Below are 17,583 nucleotides of genomic sequence, written 5' to 3'. Positions count from 1 at the left end.
TCAATGCTCAGAGCAAAAGAGCTGTTATTTAAATGCAAGTATGTTAAAAATAAATAATGAAAAGGCTTTCGGGTGAGGAAGACCATAATCACAGTTCATTGTTTCTGTAATCAGACTAATTATTATTAATTATTTCTATAGCCTTAGCAACAAAAATAAGTGAAGACAAAAATAAGGAGCTAACATAATGACATGGAGTTTTAAAATAGAGAAACCTTAACTTAGAATATCAGAATTTTTCAAATCAGAAATTTGTTCACAATATCACACAGTGATAACATGACCCCCAAACTACAGAATGAGAAACTTCTAAGGCATCTTTTTAAATCCCTAACCAAACAGGAAAAGTATCATCAAATGTCTATTTTGTTTGCTTATAGGTATTCAATTACATTCTAATGTTTTAAAATTTGACAGAACTCTATGTCAATATACACAGCAAAATTTCCTTCATGGCCCAGGAAAATATTTTAGAATTGGCTCCATGTGCTTGAGAAAGTCTGGGAGAGAGAATATGCATAAGGTTATAAAAGAAATTTTGGAGACAAGCTCAGAAAATGCAGAATCTCTGGATGCCATACGTGTCACTATTTGGAGAAACAGAATACTCATTTAAGGAAAGCAACTCTTTCCTAAATATTTCGTGAGTTCTGGGAAAAATCTATTTTTCCTCATTTTTAGGAGTATCTGCAGCCAGAAATTTGGTTGCATAGAATACAGGTGAAAAGATAAAGTCTGTTTATCTGTGAAAAACCATTTCTTGATGTTTGATTGCATACTACAGACAAAATAGACTACATCAATGAGAGTACCTTTTAAAAGACTTAAAACAAGAATCTTGCTTGGAAATGTCAAAAATTCTGTTACTGGTTTATTAAGGGACATTGTTATAAATAATTGGTTGGAATATCTTTGGGGAAATAGTTTACAAAGAGTTAACAGCAACATGCGAGGACACATTCATTATTGTATTTCTTTGGCATGCTCTTTAAAAATAAAGTTAAGTTCTTGAGCTAAATGTGAGACTTGATCTCATTTAGGTACATAATCTCTATCCGGAAGTTAATATGACATTACTAAGTCCACTTGAGCGCAATGGTGTCAGGTAACTATATATCAAATATACATACTGCTGAGCTATGAAGGAATATTCAAAAGAAATGTGTGAAGAAAAAAATATATACGTCCAATAATTTCTCTTGGAGTTTGGGCCCTGGCAAATAAATTTCACTTTCGGAACGCAAAGTACCATTTTAAGGAGATTTATAGAATTAAAAGTTTCTTACTAAGGTAGAAGAAGTTTCCGGGAAGAGAATTTTCATTCAAGTTGTTGTAAGTCAAATCAAGGACCTCAAGAGCTGGGAGAGAGCCAAATCCTCGAGGCAAAGTGTTTAGTCTATTCATGCTGTGGTTGGAGGGGGAAAAAAAAAATCCAAGACGTCACACACAAAACATATGTTCAGACAATACTCACATCACCTCTGTGTCACAAGCCTAAGAGCCATGTATGAGGACTGAAGCTCAGAAGAGGCCATAATTCTGCAATAACACTTTATGTTCTTTTAATCAGCACAGTAATTGTAGTCGGAGAATCTCGATGGTCATGGAACGTTTGAAAACGTCTTCTCATTTTCTGCAGTGGTGATGCTCAGTCACTGTGGTACACAGAAACCTCAATCACAGCAAAGCATCCTTCTAGAGAAAAACTTCCTCAAGCATGTAGCAATAATAACTCATCAAAAGATATAGAGTAAGCTTTGTAGTTTTTAGACTGTTGGCTTTATTTCATTTATTCCTCCCAAAGGAAGAAAAAAAAATCGCTTTTTTTTTTGTCCTGCAACTAACATTCAAAATGATCTCCACAATGGTGGCTGCCAGGGCCTGAGGGAGGGGGAAATGAGTTGTTGTTGTTTAATGGATGTAGAGTTTCAGTTTTGCACAAGAGTTTCAGTTTTGCACAGTTTTCTCCGTTTCTGGAGACGGGCTACACAACAATGTGAATATACTTAATGCTACAGAATCGTACACTTAACAGCGGTTATGGTGGTAAATTTTACGTCAGTTGTATTTCACAATAACTGGAAATAAAATATATATACATACTTCCAATGAAATCTAAGGAAAATATACTTTCTATTACTTTCTTATTTTAAGACCCTTCTTAATGTGATTCCCTTTGAGCATACTTAAAAAAGGATTAAAAAATAGGTTTTTTTAAATCTAATAGAACCTGGCAGATATTGAAAGGTCGGAGGGACTGTGATGCTAAAATAATTCTGAGACCTCAAGCATTCTCTTACTAGATGCAATCCTGTCCACACCTGCCAACCACCCACAGGCTGGGCTGCACAAGAGTGAGCTAATGGCACAAGGAGAAACTGAGAGAAAAGTAATTTCTACCCCACCCCCTGGGTAGAAAAGTCATTGCTTACCTTTACACTGAATAAAATAACCTCCATGACCATTTGCTGTAATGACAACAACTGGTATTTTCTACCAATTCACAATCTGTGAAGCATATTTATATCAAGTATTCACTGGAATCACCAAAACTATGACATAATACAGGCAGGACAACGCTTCCAATGATCTGGTTAATGCTGATGTGAATGAAGTAACAAGGATTTCGAACTCACCTGAAGAGGGTGACAGATGTCTGAGGGCACCTGGCACCTCACAGAGGCAAAGGCACCCTGATCCCAAGACTCTAATGCAAGGTGCTGAGTAAGTTGAAAGAAAAATCACAGGGCACCTGTGTGGCTCTGTGGTTGAGCATCTGCCTTTAGCTCAGGTCGTGATCCTGGGGTCCTGGGATCAAGTCCCACATCAGGCTCCCCACATGGAGCCTGCTTCTCCCTCTGCCTAGGTTTTTGCCTGTCTCTCATGAATAAATAAATAAAATCTTTAAAAAAAAATCAGAACTAGTGGGAAAAGCACATTAGTTTCTTTCTTTAAACATTGCTCTAGGGCAGCCTGGGTGGCTCAGCAGTTTAGCACCGCCTTTGGTACAGCGCATGGTCCTGGAGACCCAGGATCGAGTCCCACGTCAGGCTCCCTGCATGGAGCCTGCTTCTCCCTCTGCCTGTGTCTCTGCCCCCACCCCCCCGTGTGTGTGTGTGTGTCTCATGAATAAATGAATAAAATCTTTTAAAAAATAAAAATTAAACATTGCTTTAAGTTACCCATTTTTGAAAATCACCACTGAAGTTTTTCTTTCCAAACACGGTAGGAGACTTTTGAAAGGTAAGGTGCAGGAAAGCCTGGGTGAGCCCTCCTTTGGAGGGAAGAGGCATCTCACACGAGAGGGAGCGCTTCCAGCCCACCTCCAGCCCAGAGTGAGCCTGACAGTGTCCACCTCCTGGTGGCAAGAACCTCCCAAACTGAAAGTTCTTTTTCTCAAATGAGAAACCAATCCTCCCCAAAATGTCAAGAACGCTGCAGAGCTCCCCCCCCCACAGTGCAGCTGACAGCAGTGACAGCAGGAAACCCTCACAACAGAGGGACCAGACGTAGTGCTGGCTGTGGACCAAGCCAGGAGTAGCAGGGACTACAGGCCGCTTCCCTGGACACCAGCAACTGTGGGGTCACCTGTGGGGTCTGCTCCTGGGGCTCCTCCAAGAGCGCCGGCCCTCTAGAGCCAGATTAGATGAGCGGTCCGGCTCCTGTGCCGCTGGCTGGGTGACCATGGGCAAGCGGTCTGCTTCTGAGACCCAGTTCATTCAACGGCAAAATAAGGACAGTGATACTTTCCTAGCAGGACCGGCAGGAGGATGACAGCTGAGAAATCTGAAGCATGTAGTTAAGATCTGTGGCTCACGGATGGTTCTCCAGCAATGAAAGCTATAACTACAGTTATTTCTCAGGAGGTGATTGGGAAAGATTGTGCCTCCGCCTCAAGCAGGTAAGCGCCCCCTGTGAGAAGAGAAGACCACTGTGGGCAGCCTGAATCCAAGTGCAGTTTCCTGTTTGTGTCCTGCCAGTTGGCCCTCACATCACTTCCAGGGTTCACAAAGTTGCTTATGGTTCATTTGTGCCACAGTGGTATAAATTTCTTTCACCTGCCTCTGAACATTTTTCTAGGGTGTTCTGGAAATGGGAAAGTGCCTGCGTATGACATAGAAATTTATAAAACCAGAGTGTTAAAGGCTGGTCAGCATCTTTTTTCTTTTTTCTTTTTCAAAAGCTAGGAAGGCCCTTATTTAATGCCTCCCTTCTGGAACGTTCTGATCTCCAGAGGTCCTTCTTGTTTCAATAAAACCATCTTTGCTAAAGTTAACAATTTTTCTCACACCCGGAGTGACCTGCTCACACTCTTAGCCAAAAACAAAACAAAACAAAACAATCACAAAACCTTCTTGAAAATTCAACACTGTACTTTGTGAAAACTCAATTTCACGAGATGAGCTCCAGCATCTCACTGGATTAAAGAGTATTACAGAGGAGCTGGCCATGGTGCTACTGCAGTCAGATTATCCCAGAAATAATCACCAACAAGGAGCCAATGTGGTTTTTACATTTTGTGGAAATGAATTCCATAAAATGAACCACATTTAAAGTATTAAAAACATCATGCAAACTTACTTATTCCAGTGGCCTAAAAATCCTTTCAGGTCTTCCCATCATGAGAATAAACAGCAAATACCACATAAAACTTTAAAAGCAACTTCTTTTTTTTTTTTTTTTTTTTTTTTTTTTTTCGAAAATTTTTATTTATTTATGATAGTCACACACAGAGAGAGAGAGAGAGAGGCAGAGACATAGGCAGAGGGAGAAGCAGGCTCCATGCACCGGGAGCCCGACGTGGGATTCGATCCCGGGTCTCCAGGATCGCGCCCTGGGCCAAAGGCAGGCGCCAAACCGCTGCGCCACCCAGGGATCCCTAAAAGCAACTTCTGATTGAGCATGCTGTTTGGAATCTGCCTATGTGTGGCCTCAATGTTCTGTGTGAACAGAACATTTTTAATTTAATTTTTATTTTAATTCCAGTATACTTAATATCCAGTGTTATATTAGTTTCAGGTATGCAATATAGTGATTCAACAGTTCCACACATCACCCTGTGCCCATCACAAGTGCACTCCTTAATCCTCACCACCTGTTTCACCCATCCCATCCCCCCACTCACCACCCACCTCTCCTCTGGTAACCATCTGTCTGTTCTCTACACTGAAGAGTCTGTTTCTTGGTTGGTCTCGGTTTTTCTTTGTTCATTTGTTTGTTTCTTAAATTCCACGAGTGAAATCATACAGTATTTGTCTTTCTCTGACAGACTTATATCACTTAGCATTATACTCTCTAGATCCATCCATGTTGTTGCAAATGGTAAGATTTTATTCTTTATGGCTGAGCAATATTCTATTGCACGCATGCGCGCGCACACACACACACACACACACACACATGCACACCATTTACTCTTCATTCACTCATTCATCTACTGAGGAGGCTTGAGTTGCTTCCATAACTTGGCTATGATAAATAATGCTGCAATAAATATAGGGGCACGTATTACCTTTTCAAATTAGTGTTTTAGTTTTCTTTGGGTAAATACCCAGTAGTGAGATTCCTGGATCATAGTATAGCTCTATTTTTAACTTTTCAAGGAACTTGCATATTGTTTTCCACAGTGGCTGCACCAGTCTGCATTCCTACCAACAGTGCACGAGGGAGGGTCTTTTTTTCCCACATCTTCACCAACACTTTTGTTTCTTGTGTTTTTCACGTTAGCCATTTTAACAGGTATGAGATGATACCTCACTGTGATTTTGATTTGCATTTCCCTGATGATAAATGATGTTGAGCATCTTTTCATGTGTCTGTTGGCCATCTAGATGTCTTCTTTGAAGAAATGTCTTCACATTTCACGAAGAATGTTCGTGTCTTCTGCTTACTTAATTGATTATTCGGTTTTTTGGAGTTGAGTTTTTGGTTTTTCAGTAACTCCCATGTGTATAATTTTTATTTGAGCTGCTTACTCTGAGGAGTCCACTATGATAGGCCTTAAACAGGGCTATGTAGGTATAATTCTTGATGCCATTTGAGAACAGAAATATCCTTTACTGAAACTCATATTAATTCCTCTCCCAGAGAACTAAGAATTTTTGTTCAAACTTTGACAACCCCATCTATGTGGCTATATAAGTAAATACAGAAAGCTTTACATAATCAACAGAATACCAAGAGCCAAAAAATGTGAATGGCTCCGAAGACAAGAAAGACAGAACTAAGATGCTTTTGATTAAAATAAAAAAAAAAAAAAAACACTTTATAACTCTGTCCTAAGGTACCTCCAACCCATCCTGACCTCTAGCTCTACCTATCCTAATCTCCCCTCCACATGACCTTTCACACACAAAAAAAACAACTTTTTCTCATACCTGCTAGTTGGTTGTAAAAACTCCTCACTGGTCAGCAGGATAAAACCAGGGCTCCTTCACTTGGCACACAGGGCCCTTCACTGCTTCCCTGCCATTACAGACATTTGTTTAACATCTGTTTCCCCAACTGTGACATACACTCCATAGAGACTGGATGGCTACTACCTAGGCCAGCACTTGGCACACAACTGGGAGGGCAGGAAATACCCAGTAAATAAACACTGACAGCCCTACTTCTTTGTCAGGCCTCACCTCTTACCTTACTGCTCCCTGCCTCACACTTTACACTCAGTGACACTCAACAACTCGCAATTCCTGGAACCTGTGGTACTCTGAGCTTTTCATTCATTCATGTCATTCCCACAGGCCTTCCCTCCTCCTTCTGAGGAGAAATTTGTTTTCATGTGTCAGGTTTCGGCTCGAATACTGCCCTCTGTAGGAAACCTCCAGAGAACCTCACCTGTTGACTAATGAACGCTCTAGTTTCTGTCTCCACTGCCTTCAATGGCCCAGCCATTTGCAGTCAGTGCTCCTTTACCGCCAGCTCTTGCCCCTACTTAAGGCCAGGGACTGCCATTTTCACTACTGAGCCCCAACACAAGCAAGGTTCCTGACACAGATCAGGCACTTACCCAGTCATGAAATAAATCAAGTAAAACGATGATGATGGTGTAGTGGTGGTGGTAATAGCTACCCCTTACATACTGCTTACTACACGCTGCCACGTACAGCTCCTAGTGCCTTGTATATAAATAACTTGTTAAACACATGAATCAACAAATTAACAGTAAGAATGTATCAAGCTTTTGTTAAAAAAGATCTTATTTATTTGAGAGAGTGAGAGTGTACTTGAGCACAAGGGAGGGCAGAGGGAGAGGGAGAAGCAGACTCCCCACTGAGCAGGGAGCCTGACTCGGGGTTCCATCCCAGGACCCTGAGATCATGACCTGAACCAAAGGCAGACGCTTCACCGACTGAGCCACCCAGAAGCCCCAAGAGTGTATCGAGTTTTGTATGTCTAATATATACATCTAGTTTTAGCTTCTGGCTTACACACAAATTAAGCATTAGGAACTTAATAATTTTCAAAACAAAGATATAAATGAAGGATCCTTTCTTTTCTGCTTTGCCAAATGGATGTACAATCTCCATATCTGTAGGGGGATAAAAGCCATCTGATTTAAGTGATGTCTCCCCTCCTTCTGGAAGCTCTACTTCCCCCTCAGACATGAGGAAAAAGAATGCTCATGGATCTTTCCAAGATTATCTCTTAACCAGAGTGAACGTAAAATGAGTATCTAATCAAACTCCCTGTGGAAAGAATGAGCTCAACTACAAATCATTCCATGAATAAAGGTTTTTTTTTTTTTTTTTTCATGATTGCTTCCTATTAGATTGATAAATACCTGGCTGGCTTCTATCACTACTCCATGTAAATCACTAACTAAACTAGAGCATTTAATGGCTATAATTTAATGAACAGATGACTTCACACAGCAGATGAAGCATGAGTGGGCAGCTCCGTCTAACAGCAACAACAGTGAAGCTGGAATTCAGAAGCTCAAGTTCTGGTAGCATCAATGGTGCTTGACAGACGGCTGTGAACCTCAGGAAATGGGGTTCTCTGCCTAGCTTGGTCACCAACCTTAGGGCAACTGAAGTTCTCAGAAAGGGCTCAGCTTCCACTCCACGACATGAGAGCAATACTGCCTGCCCGCCCTCCCTCATAATCGTCAAGAGGATCAAATATTAGCATGAGGCCTCTGAAAACTGTAGAGCAATACACGGTATTATTTATTATTATTCACTGCTGCCGTTCCTGCCACCTCAGCTGAATCAAACCTCCTCTCTTCACCTCCACATAAAGAAAGACAGAGGATTATAACCTCTCGAATATATAAAAGAATTTTAAGAATCAATGAAGTAGTGTTCGGAAATGTATCCCCCACTCACCTTCCATAGAAGGAAGGTGCTTTGTAAAGGATTACTACTTAATACAGAGAGAAAAATCAATCATATTACAACTGGTCTGGGCAGTTAATGCTACGCAAGAAGGTCCCTTCCTGGTTAACATTAACTGGAATAAAATTTTGTTGGAAACAAAATATGATTTTAAAAAATCGCTTATTGTACCAACAATTAGCTTTTCAATTACTTCTTAAATTGATATCCACTAATTCAGGCCATTGAAAAGAGGTATTGAAACAATAAAAGTTTTGTTAAAAACCTGCAAAAGAGAAAGGAACTGGAGGTCAGGGCCCCCTATGTGATAGTATAACGCACTCTCTCCCGTATCCAGAGCCTGCCCACCCCGCCACTCCCTCCTTGCCAATACTCACCCCAGGTTCAGGTGTTTGAGCTTTTGAAGGCTGCTGATCTGTGTGGGCAGCTCTTCAATCTGGTTATTAAAAAAGTTAAGCACTTCCAAATTCTTCAGCTCTGCTATGTTTGGTGGCACAGCTACGGAAACAAAATTGCTGAGTGTGAATACAGGAACCCCGCTCCTCGCAAGGAATGCCAGCAACACATTTTGTTTTTCTTTCTCAGGAAAGAGAGATGAAACTCGAATATGACCATCTGATTCACATATACATCTTATTTTTTGTAAGTTTTTCTTAGGTTAGTAACTCAGTAGAGTAAAAATGAAAATGTTTCTTCAAAGGGCAAAAGAGAATTTCAGGGTGCCATAAACAACCCGTCGGTGAATATTCCCAAGCATAAATGCTTTTATAATTGTCATACAATGTCTCATAAGCATGACGGTTTTCTTTCTCTTGGTTTTTTTGCACCTCCACCCAAAGAAAGACTGCAAACTCCACATCCTTCCAGGGTAATGATACATTCGTCAAGCTGTTTCAATAGTCTGATATCTGAAGAGCAGTTCTCTTAACACCACCACACTAAATCACAATGTAAGTTCAACCTTAAGTGATGAAATATTCAACCTACCTCATTATGATTTTTGGCTTCTGGCCTTTACATCTTGATCAACACACACACACACACACACACACAGCATTTAAGTCAGATTGGCAACAGATCAATGCATTGTTATTACATAGAAATATGAAAAACCAACTCAGTAGCATGATGTGAATACCAGCATGCAGATCAAAGGTTAAAATAAGCCAGTGTGGGCCTTAAAGAATCTTCCTTCTGTGGAATATATCCTTACAAATATCAATATAAAAGCCAATGGCATCTTTAGCTCACAAGTACTAACTCTCCAGTGGTGGCAGAAAGACTTTCAAAGGAGGGTAGTTTATCTGTCCCCATCATTGATTCAGTCTTCTACAAACACTTGTTATTGGCCATCAGCTTGTCCATGGAACGTTCACATCAATTCTAACACCAAGCCTACTCAGGATACTGACCCCACTGACCTGGGCCCTGGGTACAGCATAAGAAAGTGTCATGTCATGCCTTCTTTGAGTACATTCACTTCCGGTCCCAACAGCACCCTCTGGGGAGTATTCCAGAAGACTGGGAAAAACGTGGAGCACCTCTGCTTAGAGCCACTACATAGGTATGTGTAAAATTCCAAACAGACATCTAAAATATTTCAGGAGGTAGCCATTGCAAGAACTCCCTTCCGAACAGAAGAGGACAGGCACATTGCTCATTACAGTTCTGAGTCCTCAATTTCAGCTTTCTAAAATGTCTGAGGTATCGGTGACCTGACTTCTTTTAGAGGGAAGGCGGCTTGGTTAAAAGGCAAGGGAAATGCTTTCACTGGAGGAAGGGACTGTGAAGAATATGAATCAGTCTGGATTCAGACACTTGGGAGGTGGCAGTGGTCCAGATGGAAAATGAGCAAGGCGTGGATTAGTTACTCAAGAGGCTGGATTGGGACTGGAGATAAAAGGATAGGTTTTAATGGGAAATGAAGGCAGCTGGAAATTACCTCCCGAAACTGTACTCTTGGATACCAACACGAATGCATATGAGCCCTACCTGCACAATTTGGCCTTAAAAGCACTCATAGGTGTGTAGTCAGTAACACACTTTCCAGCAAATGAATGGTATTCACTATGGGTAAATGGTCACAAAGAAATTCATCGGGTCTGCGGAGTCTCAGGGTATTGTCAGCTTACCTGTTTGTTCTCTCCCTAGAACACCAAGTGTGTGAAGCACAGCTCTACAGACAAGGACAAGCCTGCTCGGGGGGCCTCACCCCCTTCCCCTTGTTCCCCCTCCAGCTACCAAAGCATCTCTCACGGCATTCATCTGATTACTTTGAAGAGCAATAAAGAAAGTTAGTGCAACCAGGAGAAAATGATGATCTCAATTTAGCCACAAACCAAGAATAATGCAGCCAGAATTACTGCTGCCTTCCCAAAGTTACTTTGCCAATGCAATTAAATGCTGGTCTGAAGGTATCGCCTTTTTGACAGGATGAGAGATTATTTCACTCTCCTTGCTAAATCAGTCCAATTTAAAACCACAAATTATGCTAAATGTGATTTAGGGCTTTGTTTTGTGGACACAAACAATAACCCTACATTCAATTTACTAAGCCTCTCCCAGCCTTCCACGTGCATGTGAATTTTGTGTTGAAGACTCCACTCAAGCTACAAGGGGAAAATATTACCCGGCTAATATTCTCTCTCAACAATTCCCCCCACCTGGCCATAGTAAAAATCAGAAGCAATTAACATTCAGACCTGGCCAGATAACATTCACTCTTTCAACCAATATTTAGAGAATGGTTATGATGTGTACAAAGCCACACTTTTAACACTCAACATTTCAATTCTTCTGGGATGAAGTAAGAAAGGCAAGCTATCTCAACAAAGTAAGTTACGAAAGAAAGAGTATCAAAGTCAATAAATGAAAACAGGTCTAGTGTTTGGAAAACAAACTAATTCAAATAAAACTGTCCATAAACAACATTATATGGTCTCATTCATTTGGGGAATATAAATAATAGTGAAAGGGAATAAAGGGGAAAGGAGGGAAAATAAGTGGGAAATATCAGAAAGGGAGACAGAACATGGAAGACTCCTAACTCTGGGAAACGAACTAGGGGTGGTGGAAGGGGAGGTGGGCGGTGGGTGGAGGTGACTGGGTGGCGGGCACTGAGGTGGGCACTTGACGGGATCAAGCACTGGGTGTTATTCTATTTGTTGGCAAATTGAACACCAATAAAAAATAAATTTATTATTTAAAAAACTGTCCATAAAACAAAGTATCCGGTTAACAATATGAGCTGTGCAATAATGAAATTATATACAGATATGACATGAACAAATTCAGCTGCTATGGAAAAAACGGAGCAATATGTCCCCAGTCAGAATACTCTGGTGAAATTTTTCAAGATCTCTGCGTGACGCATTTGCATGAAGTATTTTAAAACACAACTGAACAGTCAGCATCGAGATATTTCTTATTACGCCTCTGCAGCATGCCTTTTCATCAATCAGTCCTGTTTGTGACCGTGACCCCAGCTGTATACACACAGGCTACAGATAACAAGGAGCTGAGCACTCAAGGGAAACGGGAGGGCAGTGTAGGGTGTGGACACGAGGGTCCGGGCTGTACCAGGACTGTTCAGAGTTCTCTTCCACCTGGCTTTAACATTCTGCGATTCTCACAAGAGCTGGATGACGGAAATCAATGAAATGGATTTAAATAATGCAACAAATGGGGCCCTCAATTAGGAAGCTCAGTCATGTAGAACTTTGCTTATGACAGAGAATTTAGTATCATTTTCTGTCAAAAGCGACAGCTTTAATTTTGAGACTCCAGTTGCTACTGTTGAGAGAAAGGTCCCCAACCACTCTCAGGTGTTCTCTGGCTCCTCGATGCCACATTCTGCTTTCATCACAGGATCAGATGACCACTGGGAACACTCTTGTCCAGAGCAAAGGTGACGAAGATGTGGTCCTGCCACCAGAGGAGCTACAGCCAGAGACTGGTCTCAAGTTGTCTTCAAGCAGTTATAACTGTTCAGCCGGACACACCCAGCAGGACCCTCTTTCCCTCCAAGGCCTCCTAAGTCTATAGCCGGAATGTTCTTCTAGTTTCATGTGAGAAGCACGCACCAGCCAGATTAAGCAATCAGCCCTTGCAGGTTTGGGACGGCCCCACAATCAGCAGCCCAAGTCCCTGGGCAGGCTCACAAATCTGGGCCAGAAGGGGCCTTGCCTGATGTCCTACATTAACAACCGTTAGAAAGCTCCCTCAAGCAGGAAGCCTCAGAAAGCACTTGCTGGACACACTGGATGGACCAGAGCACTCCAACTGTGTGAAACAGCTGACCCGGTAGCTAACAACAGTCACCTGCCTCCCCGAACAGAAAAACCTCAGTAAACTATTGTTACGGCAACCAGACCTTCACTTTAGGAGCATTTTGTTTTGGGATAAAAAATTAACAATTCCAAAACCAATAATTTATTTTTAAAAGCCTTTTAGTTTATCCACACAAAAATAAATAGCAGAGTATGCTCCGGAGCTGGGCTTTCCAACGTGCAATCACTATGGAAAATAGTATAGAGGTTCCTCAAAAAATTAAAACTAGAACTACTGGATGACCCAGCAATTCCACTACTGGGCATTTATCCAAAGGAAATGAAATCACGGTCTCCAAGAAACATCTCCACCCATGTTCACTGCAACCTTATTCGCAATAGCCAAGACACAGAAGCAATGTTAAGTGCCACCAACGGATGGACAAGGGCAATGTGGTAATATATTTACAGAGGAATACTACTCATCCATAAAAAAGGAAACCTTGTTTACAACAACACGGATGGATCTTGAAAGCATTATGCTAAGTGAATTAAGTCAGACGGAAAAAGACAAAACCTGTATAATCTCACTTAAATGGGGAAGCTTAAAATACACACACACACACACACACATATAAATTCAGAAAACAAGATTAGATTTATGATTACCAGAGGTGGAGGACACGGGATGAGGGAACTAGATGAAAGTATTAAGACAGAAAAAGGAGAAAAAGGAAATAAATTTAAATCTAGATTAGTTGAAATTAAGTAAAGTTAATAAATCAGTCTCTTGGTCACACAAACCACATTGCAAGTAGCTAGTGCCTACCATACTGGACAGCACAGAGAGAACATTCCCTTCAGTGCAGAGAGTTCTAGATAGTGCCGCTCTAGGGCAGAAGGCTCACAAACTTTATGGAGTATATCAGAATTACTGAAAGGCTTGTCAAAACATGGGGGACTGGGGGGCATGTACCTCAGAGTTTCAGATTCAGTAGGTTTGAGATGGGGCTTGGTGAGATTCCGCAATTCCAAGTTCCCAGGGGATACTGATGTCGCTGATCTGGAGATCATTTTGGTGCAGAAAACTTTTAATTTAGTGGTGACATCAAAATCATTAATCTAATACATTTGTCCCTTACCCCACACAATAAGCTGAGTAAGATCCAAATTAAGACTTCTATGGCCCTCAATAAGTTGAGATTTGGGGTTGATGAAAAGTGGGCAAAAAAATCCAAATAGACAAAAAACAAAAGAACTCTAAATGGCTGATCCACCCATCCTGGGGCTGCAATCCAACCACATACAGTCAACTTTTGCTTCCCCATGCAGCTGGCATCCATCTCATTAGTTCAGATGAAAGAACAAACTACAGGTCGTATCATCTACAGGCATGGCTGGGCCAGCCGGAAAACACACAAACCCAGGCCCAAGAGGGAGAAATTCTTGCTTATCATTCAAACTAACATAGTCTGGGCTCTTATGGGCAGCTGATCAGCACATAAGCAACCCCAACACATAAGTACCACATGCTACTGAAATCTCTAACATGGAGAAAGAGAGATTTTTCAGATTCCAATTTTGAGATGGACTACCCCTCCATGGGACTGGATGAAGTGGCTCCAGAACTAATGAAGCATATCTGTTCACACGACTTCATGGGCCTCCATTCAACAGCATCCACCTTCTCAGAAGACCCCTGCCCCAAATCTTGCCCTTAAAAATCCTCACCTGTAAGCTACTGGGGAATTTGGGACTTTGGGGCATTAGCACACCCCCCTCCCGACCCTGTTCTCTGAGATGGCACCAAACCAACAAAGAGCTTATCTTCCTGCACTGCAAAACCTCGGTGTCCGTTTTTACTGACTGGAGGTGCTTCGGGTAGACACACTCTCATTTGGTTCGGTTATACACACACCGATCTTGATGAAGCCAGTGCAGAGTAGTATGAACAACGTTCATGGAGAAAAGGTTCTGAACTGGTTCATCAGACTGAGTCACTCAGCAGCAACTTCATCACGACCAGTTGCCATCCTCGTAGAGATGCCTTTTGCTATACTTCTGGCCGTCGAAACACCGAGAAGTAGATGGAGAATATTGGGTGGATGTGACAGCACAGGCAGACCAGCTGGGATGCAGCCGATCCGGGGGATTCTTGAGCATCTTGTGGCCCCCGAGGCAAAGAAACAAAACCTCAAAAAGTGACAGGCTCTGGGAGCAGCAGGCACCCTACAAAACATAAGGACTGGTGCTCACCGGCGTGCAGCCTACAGAAAGGCCGGTGGGGCATGCATTGGTCTTTGGAGCCATATGGTTAGCACCGACAGCCGGGTCCTCTTCAGCTACAAAAGGGCAGTAAGAGACCATGCACCATGTTACCACCCACGGCTGCCAGGAAGCCAGAAGCTGCTCAGAACACATGTAGGTTTTCATCATAAGCACAGGCATGAAATCCGGAGTCGTGAACCCTTCCTACCACCTCCACCAGACTTCTGAGTAGTCAGAATTACGCTGTGCCTAACTATTTTTGCAGAAGCGCCTAGACTAGCTTCTTTAATCCAGAGATTCTTGCAAAGGAGAGGCGCTAGGCTAGGGCATGAAGGCCAAGGGGTTGCTGCCTGCATGCCTCTTTGCAAAACTGAACTCATGGTTCAGCCATTGCCTCCACCACGAGAAACCGGAGAGGGACTGCAAAAGGCCCCAAGTGTACAAAGAGGGAGACTCAGAGCAGGTACCTAATGGGAAACACTGCCCGTGGCACACGGCACAGTGGTGAGCACACTCCCCGCCCAGCAATGGGTGAAACGCTACTATCTCGTGCCCATTTCCAGAGACATCTCAGTGCTACTGACCCACCAGCCACAACACCTGAAGACATCACCATATGGGATCAAGTAAAGCAAAATAAATCAGAAAGCGCTGCTTCCCCAAACCTGGCATATTTATATTAAACGCAGGAGACTTGAGTGCTGTAACATATGAAAATGCTCAGACTTCTGCATGCTTCTGCTGCTTTATAAGATTTCTTTAACAGAAAAGGCTAAGGGAAGGTAGAAGATCGTTCAATGAGGCCAGTTACTAGACCCCTAAGATACAGTGCTACAACAAAGTTATTCGAAAAAGTACAAAAACTACAAGAAAACATCCAAATGAGTGGGATTATTCATTATACACACACCTAGGGAAGAAAGACCACTTAAGAGGAAGGGGTAAAAGCAAAGATTCATTATATCTAATGAATATAATACTGAATAACAATTGTTGCCCTATGCCTTGCCTAGACAAGGTGAGAAGAAGCCAAAAGAACAAAACTATGTGAAGTATGACGTTGGGGCATTCCTGGTCAGAGAAAAAAGCGCAGCCCTTTTAATGCCCAATTCTACTAGCTGGAGACGTTAGTCTATTCCTACCACAGAGGTGATGTCTAGACTCATTACATAGATGTCAATTCTCTCAGCAAATTAGGAATCATAGTCTTGAATGCCATTTTATGATTACCATTTTAATGATAATGTAAAGATGCATCTCTTTAGTCTCGCATACAAATAATTATGCTCTTCAGAATTTTACATGCAAAAAAAGTCATTTGTATTTATAGTGATTAATAGACTTTTGTTTTCTGACCCAAAACACAAGGTGTGTGATGAACTAATTCTATCTTACACAAGAAGGTGAAGTTTCAAAAATATACTAACGATAACTAGCTTCACAGATTTTATGGGGTTTCCCCCAAGTCAGCTATTAAAACAGTGAATTACAGTAGTTATGGGTTATTTAAAAGCATAAAGTTTATGAAACAGTAAAGCGGGTTCTCATGTAAAAGGACCTATATGTTCCTCAAGGTGAAAATTAAGTACTAAAATATCTAAACATCTACCCAATAAAGGCCAACAGCCCCCAAATCATTATTAGCTTTATAAATAACAACAGTAATGCTACATTCAGTTAAACAACAGTATTTACTGAGCACCCACACCTAGCAGGACGTACTTGTACCCCATCATGGGCCGCTTTAAGATTATGCAGCTTAAGTAATTTTACTAACCAAAAATATCCTGACTTAATTCACTAAAAAAAAAAGAAAAAAAAAAAGACCTTACTCTTTCAGCAACAATGAGAATAATCAAAGGGAAGAAAGTTACAAGCAAGCATTAAGGCAGATTTTACAGTACAAAGTCAAACATGCAAAAATATATGTCCCTGAGCTATAAAGAATGTGAACGCAAGGCCAAACAAATCTCCTAAAAAGCTGACAAGCATGGATTTCTGCTCCTCTGAGGATGTAGAATTTACTTGATTTGTGAATCTTTTATTAACAGCCCAGAGAGAGCCAAGGAATGGTCCACACAATCTTGAACCCTGAATTCTTTCAGGAACACACCTTTGCAATCACATCCAGTACTGAAGGGCTACCCTGCCAGCCAGGCAGGATGTCAGTAAACAGCTTTAACCAGGAGCAGCAATAAGAGGAAAGGCAGTGGCATTTGATGGTCTGGGAGGAAGAGACATCTAGTGAAGGGCAAGCAAAAGGCATTTCTCTGGAAAATGCCTAAGAAGTTTCGAGACACAGCAAGAAGGAAGAGGAGAACACTAAAAAACAAACAAAAACCAATGTCAATCAACGCAGAAAGCAAGCTCAGTGTCATAAGAAAGAGCTATCTGGGCTCCTAAATATCGTTGTAAGACATTACAGACACACATAGACTCAATCCTCAATTATTAACATAAAGAGGGAGACAGTAGACTAACCAAATTCACACACATACACACATTAACACGCTCTGCCAATAGTTCACGTCTTCTTCTACAATTAAGAATGACTTCACCAGGAGGCCACACTCGGTTACCTCTCTTCTTGCCTCATCTTGTATTTCAATGCTGAGGATGGGAGTAATTTACAGGAGGAAGAAAGGGAGCAGAGGGTAAATGCCCAGGACCAGCAGAATCCACACAGTCCCCACAGGGCTTTGAGAACA

General features: G+C 41.7%; 1 protein-coding gene across 5 annotated transcripts in view; it reads right to left on the bottom strand.

Annotated features, from left to right (window-relative positions):
• The window catches only part of RSU1 (Ras suppressor protein 1), a 250,560-nt gene that overhangs the window by 185,965 nt on the left and 47,012 nt on the right, over window positions 1-17,583 (bottom strand). For all 5 annotated transcript variants that reach the window (XM_077897074.1, XM_077897076.1, XM_077897072.1 and 2 more), the window contains 2 exons: window positions 8,717-8,837; window positions 1,287-1,405 (listed from right to left, as the gene is read on the bottom strand). In XM_077897074.1, the coding sequence (XP_077753200.1) occupies window positions 1,287-1,405; window positions 8,717-8,837 (240 nt within the window). The remainder of the gene's footprint in view (window positions 1-1,286; window positions 1,406-8,716; window positions 8,838-17,583) is intronic.

Source organism: Canis aureus, chromosome 5, assembly GCF_053574225.1.
Source record: "Canis aureus isolate CA01 chromosome 5, VMU_Caureus_v.1.0, whole genome shotgun sequence".
In the NCBI taxonomy this organism is placed as follows: domain Eukaryota; kingdom Metazoa; phylum Chordata; class Mammalia; order Carnivora; family Canidae; genus Canis; species Canis aureus.
This window is presented reverse-complemented; position numbering and strand designations above follow the sequence as displayed.